The following is a 21,328-nucleotide window of genomic DNA, read 5'->3' as shown; positions in this document are numbered from 1 at the left end:
ATAGGACATACATAGAAGCGCAAAATCCCATTGATACCCCTATCCTCTGCAAATCTCACATTTTGAAACTGCCGCTGAAAACGGGTGAATCTGAACAAAGCTGGAAGCTGACGTAAGCATCCCAAATCCTAGTCTTTGTCACGCCCCAACATTTGCAAAGGCTACACCACTGACCTGAGGTCAGCTTAGTCTTCGGAATCTAGCTAGGTCATGCAGATCTCCAGAGGTCTGCTATTGAATTACTAAATTCACTTCTGAGACTTTTTTATGCGAGAAATCAACTATGTAGAGGTGAAATATGGGCCGTTTTACAAAAATTGATGGCTAATTGCAAATTTTGTCCGACTGTGTGTTGTAGTTCAGCAGGAGCTCAGCAGGCTACGTGACAGCGGCCGGTGCTGCCTCTCCGCCCGGCGTGTCCTACTTCATAGACTCTGGCTCGTTGTGAGCTAGATGGATCTCCATCACGAAGGGAAGCCCGCGGCGCTCCATACCCGCGCAAAGTCACCAGGTTCAGGGTCAGGGTTACTGGACTACAAAATGCCGAAGCCCTGATGGAACTCCAGGGCCTGCAGCTAGCCGTGATTCATAGGATTGAAGGGACAGTAGCAGCTAACGAAATCCCTAATGTTCACAAAAATGCATTAAATTGAAATCGGACACCATAGTTAGCTTTATAAGACCTTGGGGTAGATGTTATTTAAGTGGCGTGACGAAATTCAAACTTGTAAATATACTTTAATTATGCCGAAAGTGAAGCTAACTAGCCGCGATCTGTAAACATAGGCCTGGAGGGACAGTCGCAGCTAACGAAACCCCTAATGTTCACAAAAATTCATTAAATTCAAATCGGACACCATAGTTAGCTTTATAAGACCTTGGGGTAAATGTTATATAAGTGGCGTGACGAATTTCAAACTGTAAATATACTTTAATTATGCCGAAAGTGAAGCTAACTAGCCGCGATCTGTAAACATAGGATTGGAGGAACAGTCGCACCTAACGAAACCCCTAATGTTCACAAAAATTCATTAAATTCAAATCGGACACCATTGTTAGCTTTATAAGACCTTGGGGTACATGTTATGTAAGTGGCGTGACGAAATTCAAACTGTAAATATACGAAAGTTATGCCGAAAGTGTAGCAACAATCTTTTCCCATAGGATTCAATGGGACACATAGCCTAGCTTGCAGCTCCGGAGCTCCGTGGAGCCCCGGTCGTCCAGTAACCGAGAAACGGTGACTTTAACTGGGTATGGAGGTTGCCGCTTTCTCGTCAGACTGTGTGGAGCTCCTAAAGTCCGACACGTCTTACTAAATTTGCAATTAGCCATCAATTTTCGTAAAACGGCCCATATTTGAGCTTTATATAGTTGATTTCTCGCTTAAAAAAGTCTCAGAAGTGAATTTAATAACGAAATAGCCCGACAAACAATGTATACCTTTGCAGTGTCTGAAATATGAGACCTGCTGTCTCGTCTCCAATGTGTTTCTATGGGGTTTGCTCAAACCAATCAGCGCGCAGCTCATCTAAATATTCATGAGCATACCATATTTGGAAGAAAAGCTCTTGTTCCAAATAGAGCCATATTCACAGGGTAGTTAAGGGCCTAATAAAATAGCATTCGGGCAATTTTCAGCCCAACCAATGTTACATACCCTATTAGGAGACCTTAAGGAACAGTGTAAAATACCCTATATAATCATTCTATCACCCCTTTAAAGTAACACGCCGACTTATTGGGACTTTAGCTTATTCACCGTAACCCCCAGAGTAAGACAAGTCCATACATACCCTTCTCGTGTCCGTGCATGTTGTAATGCTGTCTGACGGTTCCACCGGTAGCTTAGCCTAGCACAGAACCTGCAGGTAACTGGTTCCAACTAGCCTACTGCTCCGAATAAGTGACAAAATAACGCCAACATGTTCCTATTTACATGTTGTGATTTGTAGAGTAACAGCGTGTATAAAAAACAACGTAACATGAGACACAGCCATCTTCTAACCGTAAACAAACTGGGATCTACAGTACAGGCCAAAAGTTTGGACACACCTTCTCATTCAATGCGTTTCCTTTATTTTCATGACTATTTACATTGTAGATTCTCACTGAAGGTATCAAAACTATGAATGAACACGTGGAATTATGTACTTAACAAAAAAGTGTGAAATAACTGAAAACATGTCTTATATTCTAGTTTCTTCAAAGTAGCCACCCTTTGCTCTGATTACTGCTTTGCACACTCTTGGCATTCTCTTGATGAGCTTCAAGAGGTAGTCACCTGAAATGGTTTTCCAACAGTCTTGAAGGAGTTCCCAGAGATGCTTAGCACTTGTTGGCCCTTTTGCCTTCACTCTGTGGTCCAGCTCACCCCAAACCATCTCGATTGGGTTCAGGTCCGGTGACTGTGGAGGCCAGGTCATCTGGCGCAGCACTCCATCACTCTCCTTCTTGGTCAAATAGCCCTTACACAGCCTGGAGGTGTTTGGGGTCATTGTCCTGTTGAAAAATAAATGATGGTCCAACTAAACGCAAACCGGATGGGATGGCATGTCGCTGCAGGATGCTGTGGTAGCCATGCTGGTTCTGTATGCCTTCAATTTTGAATAAATCCCCAACAGTGTCACCAGCAAAGCACCCCCACACCATCACACCTCCTCCTCCATGCTTCACGTGGGAACCAGGCATGTAGAATCCATCCGTTCACCTTTTCTGCGTCGCACAAAGATACGGCGGTTGGAACCAAAGATCTCAAATTTGGACTCATCAGACCAAAGCACTGATTTCCACTGGTCTAATGTCCATTCCTTGTGTTTCTTGGCCCAAATAAATCTCTTCTGTTTGTTGCCTTTCCTTAGCAGTGGTTTCCTAGCAGCTATTTGACCATGAAAGCCTGATTCGCGCAGTCTCCTCTTAACAGTTGTTCTAGAGATGTGTCTGCTGCTAGAACTCTGTGTGGCATTCATCTGGTCTCTAATTTGAGCTGCTGTTAACTTGCGATTTCTAAGGCTGGTGACTCGGATGAACTTATCCTCAGCAGCAGAGGTGACTCTTGGTCTTCCTTTCCTGGAGCGGTCCTCATGAGAGCCAGTTTTTGGTTTTTGCAACTGCCCTTGGGGACACATTCAAAGTTTTCACAATTTTCCGGACTGACTGACCTTCATTTCTTATAGTAATGATGGCCACTCGTTTCTCTTTACTTAGCTGATTGGTTCTTGCCATAATATGAATTCTAACAGTTGTCCAAATAGGGCTGTCGGCTGTGTATCAACCTGACTTCTGCACAACACAACTGATGGTCCCAACCCCATTAATAAGGCAAAAAATTCCACTAATTAACCCTGACAAAGCACACCTGTGAAGTGAAAACCATTTCAGGTAACTACCTCATGAAGCTCATTGAGAGAACACCAAGGGTTTGCAGCGCTATCAAAAAAGCAAAGGGTGGCTACTTTGAGGAATCTAAAATATAAGACCTAGTTAAGAGTTATTTCACACTTTTTTGTTAAGTACATCATTCCATATGCGTTCATTCATAGTTTTGATGCCTTCAGTGAGAATCTACAATGTAAATAGTCATGAAAATAAAGAAAATGCATTGAATGAGAAGGTGTGTCCAAACTTTTGGCCTGTACTGTATATTCTCAGAAAGGCAAAGCTCTGCTACTTCTGCTACTGTGTATTTGCAGCAAGTCATTCTGAGAATATAGTTCCCAGTTTGTTTACGGTTAGAAGATGGCTGTGTCTCATGTTACGTTGTTTTTTGTACATGCTGTGACTCTACAAATCACAACATGTAAATAAGAACATGTTGGCATTATTTTGTCACTTATTCGGAGCAGTAGGCTAGTTGGAACCAGTTACCTGCAGGTTCTGTGCTAGGCTAATCTACCGGTGGAACCGTCAGACAGCGTTACAACACGCACGGACACAAGAAGGGTATGTATCGACTTGTCTTACTCTGGGGGTTACGGTGAATAAGCTAAAGTCCCAATAAGTTGGCGTGTTCCTTTAAAGCTTTACTGCCTATGCACATAGAGCTAGTTTCATATTATCATGAATTATGAGCACAATGTGACGATGTTCATCACACACTTCTAGAGCTGCAGGACAGCTGCAGTTTTAATGGGAACTCCTTTTAAGAAGAGTCTTCTCCTTCATAGTCTGTATGCACAACGTTCCATTTCCGGGAAATTTCAGCCGGATGTCCGTCACCTTCCACTTTCTTTGTGTTGGCATTCTAAACTCTGGTGGATTTATGAGGACTATGGTTAACTGCTCCTCAGATCTCTGCAGGTTAAATCCTAGTCTGGCATTGCCAGACCTTCTTCCACAGCGCTGCGGAGGAGGGTCTGGCTAGTCCACACAGCATTCTGGGATGAGAGAAAAACGTGCTCTGGTTTATTGGCATTTCTTTAAACCAATCACAATCGTCATGGGCGGTGCTAAGGGCCGGACGGAGCCATGGTGCCTCTGCAAAATAGCCTCGGGAAGGACCTTGTTTTGTTGGAACGTGTACCTTCAAAAGTTGTTTTAGTCGTGCAACAGAAAACTCAGATTGGACAGATAGTCTAGCTAGCTGTCTGGACGATCACAGAATGCTGTGTGGACTAGCCAGACCCTGTGAAGAAAGGTCTGGCAATGCCAGACTAAGGCTGAATCTCATTTCTCAGATTACCCCTTACCCCTACCCCTTCGTCTTACCCCTAGCCCTTGTCCCTCGAAACCGAGTGGTAAGGGGTAGAGGTGAAAACATACCCCTGTGAAATGAGACGCCACTTGGTTACATCATCATACATACTTAGGTCTGTTTGCAATAAATATTTGCATACACACTGCATGGTGTGTGTCAGTTTTGAATGTCATTGATGTTCAGAATGTAATTGATGTTCAGAAACACTTTCTTTGTTAACAAAAAGCTGTCTTTATTGCCCAATAAAGTAAACATTATTACAACTATTAGAACCATAACTTACATGTCACACACATATAAAAAAGGCACTCAAATGTATAAAACTAAAAAAAGACACACAAGACCGCATACAAATAAAAAACTACAGCTATTCTGAAATTCCAGACCCCAGTCTGATGCCTGTTGGCCAGTAACCTTTCCATACCCCATTTCTTTCATAAGTGTCCTGTATCATAACCAACAACAATGTACAGGTGCTTGAACAGGAATGAATTACACATGATTACAATAATACAGTACCAATACAATAATGAATGGATACAACATGAACACAGAAACTTCTGCTCGTTTTCAGCCCGAAAGTGGATCAGCTGCCGGGTTTCCTCAGGCATCCCTGTGTGTGATACAGGACGGTAAATGTAAAGCACGTATCGATGTCTCCAAAGCAAGTAGTGTTATGCACTGATGTCAAACGAAATTCGCTGCTAATTGAGTTTTGTTAACACTGTAGACATGCATGGAGTCCATTCAAGGCAGAGAAATGCAGGACTGTTGTGCAAATAAGCAATGTAACGTTAGCTTTAGCATAGCAAGCTAGCGATTTTTTTAAAATGTTTCAACTACAAATATGGTTGCAAATATATATGTACAGGACTGTGTAGAGCACAAAACAAGACTTTCGTAATTTTTAAATAAATTCTTTAAGCCGAAAATACTTACATTTATGGGTGTCTCTGGTCGGCAGCCATTGTTCCTTGTTGCGCAATGTGTCTGGATACCCCTTGCTTTCAAGTAAGCTTGCGTCCTTGCTTGGTTTTAAGGGGCATCTACCCCTTCCCCTTAGCCCTACCCCTCAATCAAAATGAGTATTGGGACAGCCCTTACTCTCACATGAACGCGCAAAACTAAGGGTAAGGGGTAAGACAGAGAAATGAGACGCAGCCTAACTCCTCCATGACAGCTAATAAGCTGGCTCAGAGCTTCATCTCAGTCACTGCTCAGTTACATTTTCATCCGCTCGAGCCAGAATGGAAATCATCTTCAATCAAAATCCTTCAATGGTAAAAAGCCATGAAGTGTGTTTAGCAGACAGCGTTAATATCAATATATCGGTTCATTTTCCAGCACACTTTTTTTCCTCCCTTTTCACAATGTTAAAAGGTCTGCCTGTCATTGCGATCGTCCAGCTTCAGTGTTTGGTAGCCATTACTTCATAACCGCAGCAGAAACCAAGTCCTGTCTGGCGTTCTCATTATTACCAATGAGCGACTGGTTTCACCACTTGAGGGAAAAAGCAGCAACATATTTTTCATTTCATGTTTATTTGAATAGGGACAAATGCTAAGACATAGACATTTGTGCAACAAAAGCTCCAATGTATAGCATCACAGCATTTATAGTTATTGTTAATTCCCAATGCCCGTCACTAGAACGGCTTTTAAACGGTCATAAAAAAACAGACATGAAACGTTGCCACATTAAAATACATAAAGCACTTAGCTTAAGTCTGAGGGAAAGCATGGAGCCCTATGTTTACCACACAGCAGTGCGTTTAATACAGATGTTCGGCTCAAATGAATACATTGATAAACTTCACTTTAACATTGTCTGCTTTTGGTTTGTTTGGCTTTCTGGTTTGGGAGGACATCATGTGAGTGAAGAGAGCTTTATTGAGTGAGCTGACTGGTGCAGTTTGAAGCTGTGAGGTTAGGCCGTCATCCAGCGCCGTTTGCTCTTTGGTGGTTTCCTGTCGGAATCCTGAACTCAAGCTGTGGCCCCCATTTATATCAAATTTATGCAAAAGAGAGGCGCAATCAGTCTCAATGACTCGGCAGGGCTGTTGCTGTTGTCGGGCAAATTATGGGCTGTTTTAAGTGGTTTGTCATCATGGAGCTGAATTCTGTGTTGCATGCCGTCACTCAGGACTATTGTGAGCAGCTGTGTTGCTATAGTCACGGTGGTCTTACACACACACACAGACGTACCCTTACACTCCGACCACACTGCATATGCACACACAGACCACACTGCACAGAAACACAGAGGTCAAAACTAATGCTGGGATAATTGTGTTCTGTTTTTACAGCTCGCTCCTGAGCTACCTATCTGGGAAATTTAAAGTTTGCCACTTCAAGAATGTTTACTGAACAGAGTCCATGTTTTAGAAGTGGTTTGTGGTCAGGGGCAGCAGAATGTTTCAGGTGTTGACAGAAGTCCCACACTCCCGTTGTCCAGAAGAGATGTTCCAATACAATTTTTTTCCTTTCCCGATACAGATTCTGATACCTGAACTTGTGTATCGGCTGATACCGAGTACCGATCCAATACCAAAAAATATATATATATAGCATAGGGAGGGGATGTTTTTTGATCATGCACAACAAAATAAAACATGCAAGAATTAAATCCCCCTTCCAATACCATGGATATAGATCCACTCGGCCAGCCATGCCAAAACACCTATTTATGCACTTCAATATTCAGTGGAAAATAATCTCAAAATGAAATAGCACAATGTGGTGTCAACATAAAACACAGCGCTTTCAAGCCAGAGAGCAGAGTTCACTTTGTGGTGAAAACAAAATACTTTCACCAGGAAATGCTCGTTCTTTCCTCGGGAGTGTTTTAATCCAAACCACAATCTATCTTAAACTTCACTAGTCGTTTTAGGGGTACATTTTATCCCCACCGGGGATAAAAAATAATTCAGCAGAGGCAGGGATATGTAGGCTACTCTGAACAAAGCCTCTCTCATCTGTTTCAATTGGTATCATACATTTCTATCATAAAGTGTAACACTTTTCCTTTTTGAAGATTGATCTGGGTGATCCTATGGAGCCTCTTCTTTATATTTCTACTCTCATGTCATCCAAGTGAATGGAGTGATTGTTAGAAAATGTATATACTGTATCCCTGTGTGTCTCATTAAACCTTTAGAACATTGTGAACTGAACCCTGCTTTGCGTCGCTTTGTTCTCCGAGATCTCATAACTGCTTTCGGAATCAACTCACAGAGGTCCAGCCAGTAGATGATAGGATATGAACCACAAAACATGAGCGGATTGTTTAACAACATATACTGTATATATTATAATTTTTTAACAGCTGTACTAACACTCTATGGATGTAATATAATTGCTATCATTGTTTGTTTGGCCTGGTTCAGGTTACAGAGAATGAATGCCAAAGAACTTTTTTTATTATCTACTTTGACAGTCTGTCATAACGGAATAAGAACATTAAAAAACTACTTTAGGAGTAGATTTTTGTTCGTGGTGTCGGATCGGTGCCAGCATACCAGCATATTTGGCAGTATCGGAGGATTTTCCAACACCTGTATTGTATCGGAAAAACTCTATTGTCAAGTACCGTGACGCTTTGGCAATGCATGTCAAACGTGTTTATATATGGTTCTATATCAGTTTGGTCATACAGTGTAATTTAGAATTCTACTTCGTAAACTTTTTAAAACACAAACTTTGTGACGGGTAATTGATATCACAGGTTATTTAATGAATGGCTAGTCTTCTGATTGGCAGAGAGACATTAAAAGAGAAGGAAATTCATGTGTTGAGTAGCCTTTATCACAAAGTGAGTTGAGCGTAGTCATGCTGTGAGTCATCTGCCTTAAATAAGCCAAAACCTGGTGATCACAAACCTGGCGCATGTGTGGGTGTGCGTGTGTGCGCGTATCTGTATATATATGTGTGTGTGTGTGGTTTTGTGTTTTTGTGTGCCCCCATGTGTGTATATGTTTGCCGTGTGTATATATGTGTGTGTGTGTGTGTGTGTTCAGGCCGTTGACCCAGGAGGAGATAGCCCAGCGCAGGGAGCTGGCTCGGCAGAGACATGCTGACAGAATGGCAGCTGATCAGACGGCAGCAGAGAGCCGCTCACAGGAAGGCCAACCTGCAGGATGTGACTCAGGTACGCTCCACTCTCTACTTGCTGATTCATTGCTAGCTCTCACTTTTCATCCATCTTTTTACTTCTCTAAATGCACCACACTTTGACAGAAGACTAGTACAAATATTTCTGATTGAGTTTGCGCAGTTTGTGCTTATTTTTTCATCATTATATTTGACAGTGAGCTAAGGGGAAAGGGTGGATTGAATGCTCAAAAGGGTCAAATATTAGCAGCATTTAATCCGTGGTTTTTTTTTTACTGAAAAATGGCATTTTAATACATTGTGAATAAATTATCACTAATAATTACCTGGAGGTAAAGAACGAATGTTTATCATTGTTTGGACGCAGCTAACATTGTTAAATGTTTCAGAGAAGGGCTGGCAATATGGAGAAAATCAAATATCACAATATATTTGTACCTAATACATCAATATCATTATTGTGGCGATATTGCAGGGGTTGACTATTGGTGCTTTCACAAAATATTTACACAATGATATATATATATTTTTTTGGAATTCAAGTTTTTCATGGAAGCAGACTTAATCTTTTTAGTCCAATGAACATAAACAGATAAATAGTATAAACATGTTACAGAAGTATAGCAGGATTACAGGGTCCCAGTGAAGGGAGAGAGGAATATATAAAAAAAATATAAATATGTACACATATAAATACATAAAATAAATAGCCTTTTTGTCAATGTTTATGTAATCCCAGAACCTGTCACCCCATCTCGGCCAGCCATGCCAAAACACCTATTTATGCACTTCAATATTCAGTGGAAAATAATCTCAAAATGAAATAGCACAATGTGGTGTCAACAGGCTGGCCTCACCCCAAGACGATATCGAGCCCCATATATCGATGTTAATATAATATCCATATATTGCCCAGCCCTATTTCAGACTTTAATAAAGACCATAAAAAGAAAACTAGATACAGCATCCAGAGTATGTGTAAGGAAGACGGTTCCCTGTGATTGAGTCTCACAGGAACACTTTCTGTGTGTGTGTGTGTGTGTGTGTGTGTGTGTGTGTGTGTGTGTGGTGTGTATCTCCCTGTCAGCTAAGATGGAGGGTCTGACACTGAAGGACTCCCAGCCGGAGGAGGAGGAGCAGCAGACCTTCGTCGCGTTTGCGCGGGTCTACAGCGGTGTGGCCAAGAAAGGACGGAGAGTATTTGTGCTGGGACCAAAGTATGACCCCGCCCGGGGCCTGAGCATGGTAAACCCCCACAGCTATCAGCACCCGTTCCCCACTTCTCTTCTCTCTGCGTGATGTTCAAAGCTGTTGTAAATCTGCTACCTTTAGACAGTGAAATATTAAGTTGACATCAATTGACCCCAGTGGTGGAATGTAACCAAGTACAAATGTTGAGGTACTTGAGTCTTTTCTCTTCATGCTACTTTCTACTTCTACTACTTCTTCTACCATTTCTTCTACTACGAAGTACATTTACTCAAATACTGTACTAAAGTACAAATGTTGAGGTACTTGTACTTTACTTGTCGTTTCTTTTCATGCCACTTTCTACTTCTACTTGTCTACATTTCAGAGAGAAATATTGTACTTTTTACTCCACTACATTCATCTGAAAGCGTTAGTTACTAGTTGCTTTACACATTAAGATTTCTCCACACAAAACCCATGTAGTTTATAAAATCTGATGTTTTATTATAAATGAAACTGGCCAACAATATAACGGCCTATAAGTCCAGCTGAAATGATTAGACCATTAAACACACAACTGTTTGGATCCTTTCCAGTTTCTAAAAGGGGAGGATTTTACTGCATTGAGTACATATTCCTGATGATACTTACATACTTTTAATAAAGTAACATTTTCAATTAGGTGTCGACCGATAATGTTTTTTTCAAGGCCGATACCGATTTATTATTATACCGATTTGGAACCAATATGCATTTACAGTGAAAATGAAAATCTTTAAATCAAAATTAAGATTTTGGAATGTTACAAACTCCAACACAAAACTTTGTTTAATTGCTTTAAGCAATTGTTTAATAAATGAGAAACTTTCAACATAATACCCAGTAACAGATAGTCAGATAGTGTTGTGGGCAGGACATTAAGTCAGACTCAGTGCTGAGTGAAACCGAAGCAGAGGGACAGACACAGAGCTGTAGCCAAGCCAAAGTAGAACACTTTATATATTTTTTTTTGATAATTCTTTTGGGCATTTTTAGGCCTTTATTGACAGAACAGCTGAAGAAATGAAAGGGGAGAGAGAGGGGGGAATGACATGCAGCAAAGGGCTGCAGGCCGGAGTCGAACCCGGGCCCGCTGCGTCGAGGAGTAAACCTCCACATATGGGCGCCCGCTCTACCAACTTAGGTATCCGGGTGCCCAGTAGAACACTTTTTAATTTATTAACTTTATCGGTTATCAGGTAAAATAAAACGCCGATACAGATAATCTGCAAACTGCCAAAAAAACGTAATAAGCCAGGGCTGATAATCAGTCTATCCCTATTTTCAATGCAGAACTTTTACTTGTAACAGAACATTTCCACGGTTTGGTATTAATACTTTTACTGAAGTAAAGGACGTGAATACTTCTTCCACCAGTGGTTGACACATTACCATGCGTGAGCCTCCTTGCCCCTCATGCTGATTCCCTCTCTGGTCTCCGCCAGATGCCAGAGGGTTCCAGTGCTTGGGACCGTGTGCCTGCCGTGCCCCATCTATCCGTCTGTTCCATGGACAGCCTCTACCTGCTGATGGGCCGGGAGCTGGAGGAGCTGGACGAGGTGCCCGTAGGGAATGTCCTGGGTAAATATGTCCATCTCTTCTTTCCGCTTGTTGCATGCAAGTGGCTGTTCATTGGACAGAGTTTGTGATCTCACCTGGTTAGAGACACACTCACAACCAGGGGTTGATGCAAAGACTGTATAAGTGAAGCCAAAACGTCTGGATCGCCCCCTGGTGTATGCTGCAGTATAGGTCATAAACCCCGCCCCCTCCATGTTAGCTGATGGTACATGAAGAAAAAGCTGGTTTCTGCCATTTTTAGGTAGTTGTGATCACCCTGATGTTTATTCAAGTGTTAATTTTTTCAGATAAGATGGGATTTTATTTAGCGCTGAACGATTTATCCTTTTCAAAACGAAATCACAATTTGAAAGAATGCGATTAGCTAATCGTGAAGACCGCGATTAATCAAATGTGAATATTTTTGTTTCATGTTTGGTGTAAGATTTGATTTAACATTTTTTGTTTCCTCTTTTTATTATGATATTGAAGATATATATTTTTTTCATAAGTTAAATGCTGGAATAATTACATTTACGTATCACAGATTGTTTACAGTAATGTCCTATTTTCAGTGGATTTTTCATTTATTTTTCCTACTTTATTTACCATTTAGAAGGTGCAATATGTAGCAAAAACAAATCTGCCAGGTAAATCGCAATTAGATTTTGGCTTCACTTTTGTACAGCGGGAGGAGGAGGCGACACGTCGTCCATCTTTATATACAGGCTATGGTGACAACTCTTACCTTCCACAAATGAATACATAAAGAACAGTTACGTTGGGAATAACTACTCAGCCTGTGGAACCATTTGTATACTATCTTCTGTTTTAATGTCTTACAAAACAACCATGCTGACTTGTTGTTGAATGGACTTGTCTGCTATTGCTGTGTATACTTTGTCCATTTGTAGTACCACCACCATCAGATGTGTTTCTGTTCTCCATACCGCACTTTTAAACCTAAAAAGTGGCCTAAATGTTGGCTGGAACCCAGATCCTTCCTCAATTAAGCACAGTCTCTGAGAGCTCAGGCCTCTTCTCCCCCACACCCTATTCCCTTGATTCAGCTGAACACGTGTTCAGACTAAATGATTATACAGTACACATGACATTACCTTTATTAATCTGGCGCTTTTATCCAAAGCGACTTCCAATAAGCGCATTCAACAATGTGGGTACAACCCCAAAAGAAAGTGCAAGAGTTGTGCGAGTACATTAGCTTCATCAGATATGCTGATCCACTTCAAGATTATTCCGAGACAGTAGAGAACTTCTGCTGTCTGAAAATCACACACACCATTTCAATGTTTGATCTTGATGTGATTTAGCGGTTCCTGTAGATGGCTCTGTCTGCTGGCTTTGTAGTTCACCAACCATGCTTTTCTCTTTTTCAAGTGTCCGGACTTGTAAGTTGATGTACCTCAAAAACATTTATTCGCTGATATATAGACGTGTCTTTCGCCATGTAAAGTCTATGGGGAAAAAAACGTTGCATTTCCACTGTCTGTCGCAATGCTCATGTTTGCATCAAAGCCTGGTGCTGGGGAATGCTGTTCTAGGCGCAGAATTGTGACGATGGGGGGCGACCTCTAGCTCACCCAGTGAGAGTGTGCGCCCCATGTAGGCTGAGTCCTTTGCAGCGGGCCGGGTTCCTGTCTGACCTGCGGCCCTTTGCTGCGTGTCATCCCCCATCTCTCTCCCACTTTTCCTGTATATCCACTGTCACTATCAAATAAAGGGAAAAGCCCCCAAAAAATAATCTTGAAAAAAAGAATTGTGACCATGGTCACTCTAGAGTTACGTCAAAGTTGCATGAATTCTGATCTGACTGTCCAGACTGAGGTCGCATTTTTAATATAACCAACCTGTAAAGGATTTGGACCACATACGAAAGTGGCCCAAATCAGAACTGAAAAAGATCAGATGCCATGTGAGTTGGGCTGTTTACACTGTCATGATAAAAACAGGTATGAGCAAAACATGGATTTGGGTCACTTTTGCCTGCAGATTGAACGTAGCCAGCTTCTAATCTAGAAGAGGTGCGATGGCTTACCGTCTGAACACATCCAGGTGTACTAAAGCATTTTTGTATGCTTGTATAGCAGTAGAAATAATGTGGCATGTGGTGATTGTTACTTTGTGCAGTATTGATGTGACCTCTCATTAATGTTCCTGGACACTTTGAGCAGAGTGCTGCAAACCCTGAATGAAAGTAGGCCCTGTGTGATATCATCCATTGGGACTGTGATGCATTATGAAGGAGCCGTGCATTAGGCTATTGATGTGCAGTCATCAGTCGGCAGGGCGTGGGGCAGAATGCACAGTAAGAACAAGCTGTCAATAATACAGTCCACCCTTGAGTGAGCATCGCATATCCCTCTGCTCCTCATTTAGTTTGGACTGTCGGCGCACAAATGGGCTGTAAATGGATGTTGGGAGTGGCCTTCACAGTCCAGAGCCTGGAGCCCAGAGTTTTCTGGCTGGTTGCACAGAGATGGATCTAACATGGTCAGACTTTGTGACTCTTTTAAGTACCCTTTTAAGTACACAAATTTGCTATGCAATGCTATGGGCATAATAATCCGGTATTTGATTATGGTTGGAGCTTAGACTGTATAAATAATGGACAAAGCTTCCGGGTCTAAAAAGTGAAGCCAATAGTTAGTGCCTTAAAGCTGCATTCTATCTAACCTCCAGCAGGGGACGACTCCACTGGCTCCAAAAAGAAGTCTGTTTCTATAGAAGTCTATGAGAAAATGAGCCTACTTCTCACTTGATTTATGCCAAGATATAAGCCAAGTCCCTACGGACTGAGCTACTGCCACCCCCAAAGCTACTGCTGCCCCCAATGAAAATAATTGCTAGTCAGCATGTTAACATTGTGACCATGTTAGCATTAGCATTTAACTAAAGGTCCCAGTGCAGCCTGACAGATCTCCTGCCCTGGCTGCAGATTCTTAGGTGAGAATGGAAAATAGCCATCCGTTATCATATACTTAGCATAAACTTCAGTCCCCTCTCACAGCATTTTTGTAATTTGAAGACCCTGACTTTACTATTGCTACCACTCTCTCCTCCTACATATACTCTGACTCTGTGCAGCACTCGTTCTTCGCAGATTGGTACAGTTAAAAAACACCAGAGGGAGGAGTTTCTCTTTATTTTCTGAGTGTGGTTAGTAACTATGATGGTTACTAATGAGGAAGTAAGACATACTTTATTCAGCTTGTTTCCCCAGTGCATTCCACTAGGAAGCTTGATGACTTAGCAGAAAGTTGAACCAGTGGCAGGAGGCAGTGTGCAAACAGTTTGTGCCCTGTGCACATCCCAGAGCATACACTGTCTGTGTCTGTGTGCCTGGGCCATGTGGGAGCCATCAGTCCTGTCCTGTTAGAGGACTGCGGGCAGGGAGGAAGTTGACAGCGGCGCACCAGTCGGTAAACCCCACCAGGCTTGGCCTTGATTAGACCCCCATTATTAGACCCCCCTTATTATTTGACAGCCGGAGCAAGTAATTGGAGAGGGCGAGAACTGCACACACAATTTTCTCCCACAAATATACACACACAAAAAGCTGCATTCGATGTGGGAAACATAATTTTCTAGTTAACCACATGACGGCACGCTGCACGGACTGTATGACAAAGTGCTGTTTGTCTTTGTGTGTGTGTGTGTGTGCTCATCTTGGGAGTGAGACCCCCTCTGCTGTGGCTGTTTTTAATGAATAACAGAAAAGATGCAAGGGCAGACACACACACACACACACACACACACACACACACGGACAAAGGAAAGCCTACTGTGTGTGTGCTATTATGTTGCCTTCCCTCCCCTGTTTCCTGCCAGCTGAAGGAGGAAACAGCCTAGGGAAATGAAGGTCTCCCATCATGCTCTCTGTCTGTCAGAGAGGGTATTACCTCCAGGTGAGGGCACCTGACCAAAGAAAGTAACTTGTGCCTTATACTGTAAGTACTGTTATGTGTTACAGAATGGATCTCAATATAGAATTTGCTGAAAGCACTGTATACTACAGCTGCCACTACATGTTACTGATATATATACAGTGGGGCAAAGGACACCAGAAACAAAATTGTAGACCTGCACCAGGCTGGGAAGACTGAATCTGCAATAGGTAAGCAGCTTGGTGTGAAGAAATAAACTGTGGGAGCAATTATAAGAAAATGGAAGACATACAAGACCACTAATAATCTCCCTCGATCCGGGGCTCCACGCAAGATCTCACCCCGTGGGGTCAAAATGATCCCAAGAACGGTGAACAAAAATCCCAGAACCACACGGGGGGACCTAGTGAATGACCTGCAGAGAGCTGGGACCAAAGTAACAAAGGCTACCATCAGTAACACACTATGCCGCCAGGGACTCAAATCCTGCAGTGCCAGACGTGTCCCCCTGCTTAAGCCAGTACATGTCCAGGCCCGTTTGGAGTTTGCTAGAGAGCATTTGGATGATCCAGAAGAGGATTGGGAGAATGTCATATGGTCAGATGAAACCAAAATAGAACTTTTTGGTAAAAACTCAACTTGTCGTGTTTGGAGGGGAAAGAATGCTGAGTTGCATCCAAAGAACACCATACCTACTGTGAAGCATGGGGGTTGAAACATCATGCTTTGGGGCTGTTTTTCTGCAAAGGGACCAGGACGACTGATCCGTGTAAAGGAAAGAATGAATGGGGCCATGTATTGTGAGATTTTGAGTGAAAACCTCCTTCCATCAGCAAGGGCATTGAAGATGAAACGTGGCTGGGTCTTTCAGCATGGCCAAACACACCGCCCGGGCAACGAAGGAGTGGCTTCGTAAGAAGCATTTCAGGGACCTGGAGTGGCCTAGCCAGTCTCCAGATCTCAACCCCATAGAAAATCTTTGGAGGGAGTTGAAAGTCCGTGTTGCCCAGCGACAGCCCCAAAACATCACTGCTCTAGAGGAGATCTGCATGGAGGAATGGGCCAAAATACCAGCAACAGTGTGTGAAAACCTTGTGAAGACTTACAGAGAACGTTTGACCTCTGTCATTGCCAACAAAGGGTATATAAGTATTGAGATGAACTTTTGTTATTGACCAAATACTTATTTTCCACCATAATTTGCAAATAAATTAATTAAAAATCCTACAGTGTGATTTTCTGGATTTATTTTTCTCATTTTGTCTCTCATAGTTGAAGTGTACCTATGATGAAAATTACAGGCTTCTCTCATCTTTTTAAGTGGGAGAACTTGCACAATTGGTGGCTGACTAAATACTTTTTTGCCCCACTGTATATGCCCCACTGTATATATATATATATATATATATATATATATATATATATATATATATATATATAGAGATATAGATATATATCTATATATATATATATATATATATAGATATATATCTATATATATATATATATATATATATATATATATATATATATATATATATATATATACAGTATATACATACACTTACAGCACCTTTAAGTGTTAGTTCAAGACATCATGTAAGAACTAAGGTTCATCACTCCACGGGTCTCATGTGGAACACTGCAGCTGGGACTGGAACCATGGCTCCAATTTGACATTAGCCTTTTCATGACTCGCACATGCTTTTTAGTTTTAGTTTTAGTTTAGCCATACTAGCTGTGGGAATAGGTAGGGTTGTCAGTCAGTTGTTAGTTGTGTGTGCTTTGGACCAATTAGCACATTTTAAACTCAGATGGTGAAAATTGTAAATGGTAGATAGTAGGGGTGGGAATCGATTGACACCCCACGATTCGATTCTGATTCAGAGGCCAACGATTCGATTCTAAACCGATTATCGATGCATCTCGATGCAACAGTTTTTTAATGTAAATTTCCGTGCGTGATTTTTAAAAATATACATATAAATCTGAGTGTGCTACTCAGAGTTTGCTTCCCAGACAAAGCAGCTAGACAAAGCTTAGATTTTGACATATACAGTATTTGTCACACACAAGTTTTAATGAAATGTTTTGTCTACTGAGGTTTTTATTTTGTAGTCTTTCCATGCTTAAGCCTTAAACATCGTGTATATATACAGAATGTATTTATTTTTTCCTTTTGGCCATTTTTGTGTGTTTTTTTTTCTGCACTCTTGCCTAAACTCTAAGTTGTTGTCCATTATCCCATCCTCTTTCAGTCACTCTTTTTCTCTCTTTTTTTGATTTGTACTTGTCTGGAGACAGTAACTTTTAAATAAAAATCAACACATTTAAAAAAAAATTTAATAAAACTAAATCGATTATTAACTTATCAGAATTGAGCATCGAATCGTTCTAGAGAGAATCGCGATGCATCTAAGAATCAATTTTTTCCCCCACCCCTAGCAGATAGCTGCTAATAAAAAGTCCCACTCTTTCCTTAAAGGTGCTCTAAGCGATGTTGGGTGACATCACTTCTTGTTGACGTTCGAAGTATTGTCAAACAAAACGGAGGCTAGGCTCGTTGTCACAGCTATCCTCTAGCTAACTTCCCTCTTCACGCTTTTCTCCTCCACTCCACACACCCCCCTTCATGTGCACCCGCACTAACCCCCCAACCCCCACCCCCAAATCGTTCTTGTCGGCTGGAAAACAGTTTATGTTTCGTGGTGCGGGTTGGCAGGTTTGTTTTTGTTGCCGTTTGTGGAGCCTGGGTTGTCTACAGAGACCGTGTGTTTTTTACAGTGTGTTCAGGGGACAGGCAGCAAGCAGATAGTGAGGAGATGTATGCTGTATGTGACAAAAAATGTTGTAGCCTAAAAAACACGTGACATCGCTTAGACCACCTTTAAAGATAGCCGTGCATCTCAGAGTTTGGTTTTGCAGCAGGTGCGTGGGTTTAAAACTTAATATTCATTCCACAGGTTCCTCCTCGATCACAATTATCCAATATAGACAGGATTTTACTTGGAAAAAAATCTGACTCATGCTGTTTTTGGGAGTAGAGTTTCAGTGAGTCGTGTTTCTTTAAGGTTTTTATTCCCTGTTTTTTCTGGGTCTGCAGGCATGAACCTTGTGAAATTTAAAAACTTAATAGATCATCAGAAAATGTAGGTAGTCCTCGTGAAAAATAAACTTTTATTGACCCTCAGGAACTTGGAGTAGAGTTTAAAATTAATATTCAAAATTCATACGCATGCAGAAATAATACCAAAGCATATCAAAGTTATCATATTAGTATTAGTCACCATTCTTATTTTCCATAGCTAGTATCAGTTATTGCCATAGTGACCGTGCTCTCTTAACACGCCAAGGATCTCTCTCTCTGTCTCGTTCTCTCTCTCTGTCTCTGTGTGTGTGTGTGTGTGTCTGTCTGTCTCTCTCTCTCTCTCTCTCTGTCTCTCTCTTTCTCTCTATCTATCTCTATCTCTGTGTAAAAGCTTAACTACATTACGTCATCGTCTTCATGCTGAGATGCCTCCAGCTCACATATTCATGTTGATTTCTCATAAAGGATCCCAGCGTGTTGTTGTGTGATTCATCCTGTCTTAGATGATCACTGGGAGTCTCCTAACAGTGCATAGGGATGTAGCAGAATCACTGTAGAGGTTGTTCTTTTTCCTGTTGGAAACTCCTTGGTTTACTCCTCGACGCAGCGGCCGCAGGTTCAACTCCGACCTGTGGCCCTTTGCTGCATGTCGTTCCCCCTCTCTCCCCCCTTTCATGTCTTCAGCTGTCTTGTATAAATAAAGGCCTAAAATGCCCCCAAAAAATAAATAAATAGATAATGCATATTAGTTTTAGTAGCATTTTAGTTACTTGATTATTGGTAGTTGTAGTATAATTCTAGTCAACAGAAACCAAAGACATTTCAGTCAAATTTTTTTTCTGGGTGAAAGTCCTGTGTTTGTTTGACCCATCCTCCACCCCAACCTTCCTCCTCACACGAAACTTGGCGCTCTTATACTTCCTCACCTTACTTCCTGCTTTGTTCCCGTCATAACTGCCATGGTCACTAGAAGGCGCTGCCACTAGAAACCTAAATATGGGTCCTAATTGCTTCTTGAAGAAACGACCTATGTGAGCATTTTTCTGATCAGGACAGTCCCGCGTGCATAGTTCTAACTCAAGTCATAGTTTTTGTTATCAGAGGTTATTTTTTATTTAGTTTAGTCTCATTTTCATGAATATTTTTCATTTTTAACTTTTTTCAAAGTTTTACTGTACAATTAATTGTCTCAGAAATAATTGCGATTATCAATGTAATTGTCTCCTTCAGTCAAATTTAAAAATATTTATTTATGTATTGCTTTTGCAAACAAATAAGTTTTGAATGAATCCCAGAATACATGTTTTGTAATATCTCCCTGTCATGTGACCCAGATAATGTAATAACACAAGTACACAGCGTATGAAGTAAACCACCCACTTACTATCGTAAAACATTTTATATTTTTCTGAAATTAACATAAAACTGACAATTACCATCAACAGTTGTACCCAGGGTTTTCCCTGTCATTATAAGGTTTAGGTGCAGCACCTGAACCAAATGAATGTAACTAAAATACTTCTCAGATCTAATGATTGCAGTTGGACTGGAGCAAGTTTTGTCTTGAAGCCTTTTGAGAGTTATTTATGTATTTTCTGCATTAGCTTTTCCAACGAGTCAGACACAGACATGGTAATAACTGTCCAAAATTATGTGAAAAAAAGACTCAACCCCCGACCTTACTATTGTTAGCAATTAATTGAGTTAAACAAAGAAATGGCAATCGTTATTAGACAATTATGTAATGATTGTTACAGGCCTAGTGTGAGCCAGCCAGAACTGATCTCCTTACATCAGTGTCAGTCCTCACTGAAGCTCTGGTGGCTGAATGGGAGCAAACCCCTGCAGCTGGTTCAACATCTGGCGGAGAGACTGAAACCAGAGGAGCAGAGGCTTAAAAAAAATAAAAAAAAGATCGGCCGTGGTTTTGGAATGACATGTTTATCTCAACCCCATACGGGTGTGATGTTCAAGTTTCACATACTTTGGGCCATTTGCATGTGTAGAATACATTCATAGTAAACTGCACTACAGAGGGCAGCAGAGCCGTGAGAACCTCCTCTAACATGTAAGAGCTTGTAAACCAGATGTGTGTTGAAGTGAACTGTTTCTCTCGTCTTATCTTTCAATTTCTCTACCTTGTTTGTGTCTTTGCTGATACAAAAAGAAATCCTCGATAAATTTTCTGTTAAACAAGTTGGTGTAATATTTCCCCTTAAAAGGCAGAGTGGCATGCATGAAGCTGTGGAATGTCTGTGACTACCTTCACAAAAGCCCTTTGTTTAATTCTCCGCCCGTGTTTTTGATTAGTAGCATACACACAGCCAGCCAGCGTTGGGATTTATCTGTGATTGCAGCTGAAGGAGAGTACACAGCCGGCTCCATGCTGTTTGATGCCGAGCTCAGTAAGGCCAGCGGTTTGTCACAGGGGTTAAAGACGTGGGCAACATCAAATTCTCATCATCAGGGCCTAATGTGAAGCAGCTGTCTGAAGAGACTCAGCCCCAGCCCGAGTCATCCAAGTCAGTCCTCTGGGAGGGGGAAAAAAGGAGTCTGGGTAAAATGAATGATGCTGATTCAACACTGGGCGACTTTGTGAAAACATTTGTTTTGCATTAGGCCTGTCTCTGCGTGCCAGCGGTGACTAGCAACCCAGATCTTTAGCAGATCACACCAACTGAATGATTTTACTGATGTTAACCACAGGGATGCTGGCAGAGGCCAGCTGGGTTCATCTCAG

At 41.5% G+C, this 21,328-nt stretch overlaps 1 protein-coding gene across 2 annotated transcripts in view; it reads left to right on the top strand.

Annotated features, from left to right (window-relative positions):
* The window catches only part of efl1 (elongation factor like GTPase 1), a 136,226-nt gene that overhangs the window by 38,102 nt on the left and 76,796 nt on the right, over nt 1-21,328 (top strand). For both annotated transcript variants that reach the window (XM_078260588.1, XM_078260503.1), the window contains 3 exons: nt 8,712-8,842; nt 9,893-10,050; nt 11,481-11,616. In XM_078260588.1, coding sequence (XP_078116714.1) covers nt 8,712-8,842; nt 9,893-10,050; nt 11,481-11,616 — 425 coding nt within the window. The remainder of the gene's footprint in view (nt 1-8,711; nt 8,843-9,892; nt 10,051-11,480; nt 11,617-21,328) is intronic.

The sequence above is a fragment of the Sander vitreus genome, chromosome 1 (assembly GCF_031162955.1).
Source record: "Sander vitreus isolate 19-12246 chromosome 1, sanVit1, whole genome shotgun sequence".
NCBI lineage: Eukaryota > Metazoa > Chordata > Actinopteri > Perciformes > Percidae > Sander > Sander vitreus.
Note: the sequence above shows the minus strand (reverse complement) of the source record. Positions and strands in the feature narration are given on the sequence as shown.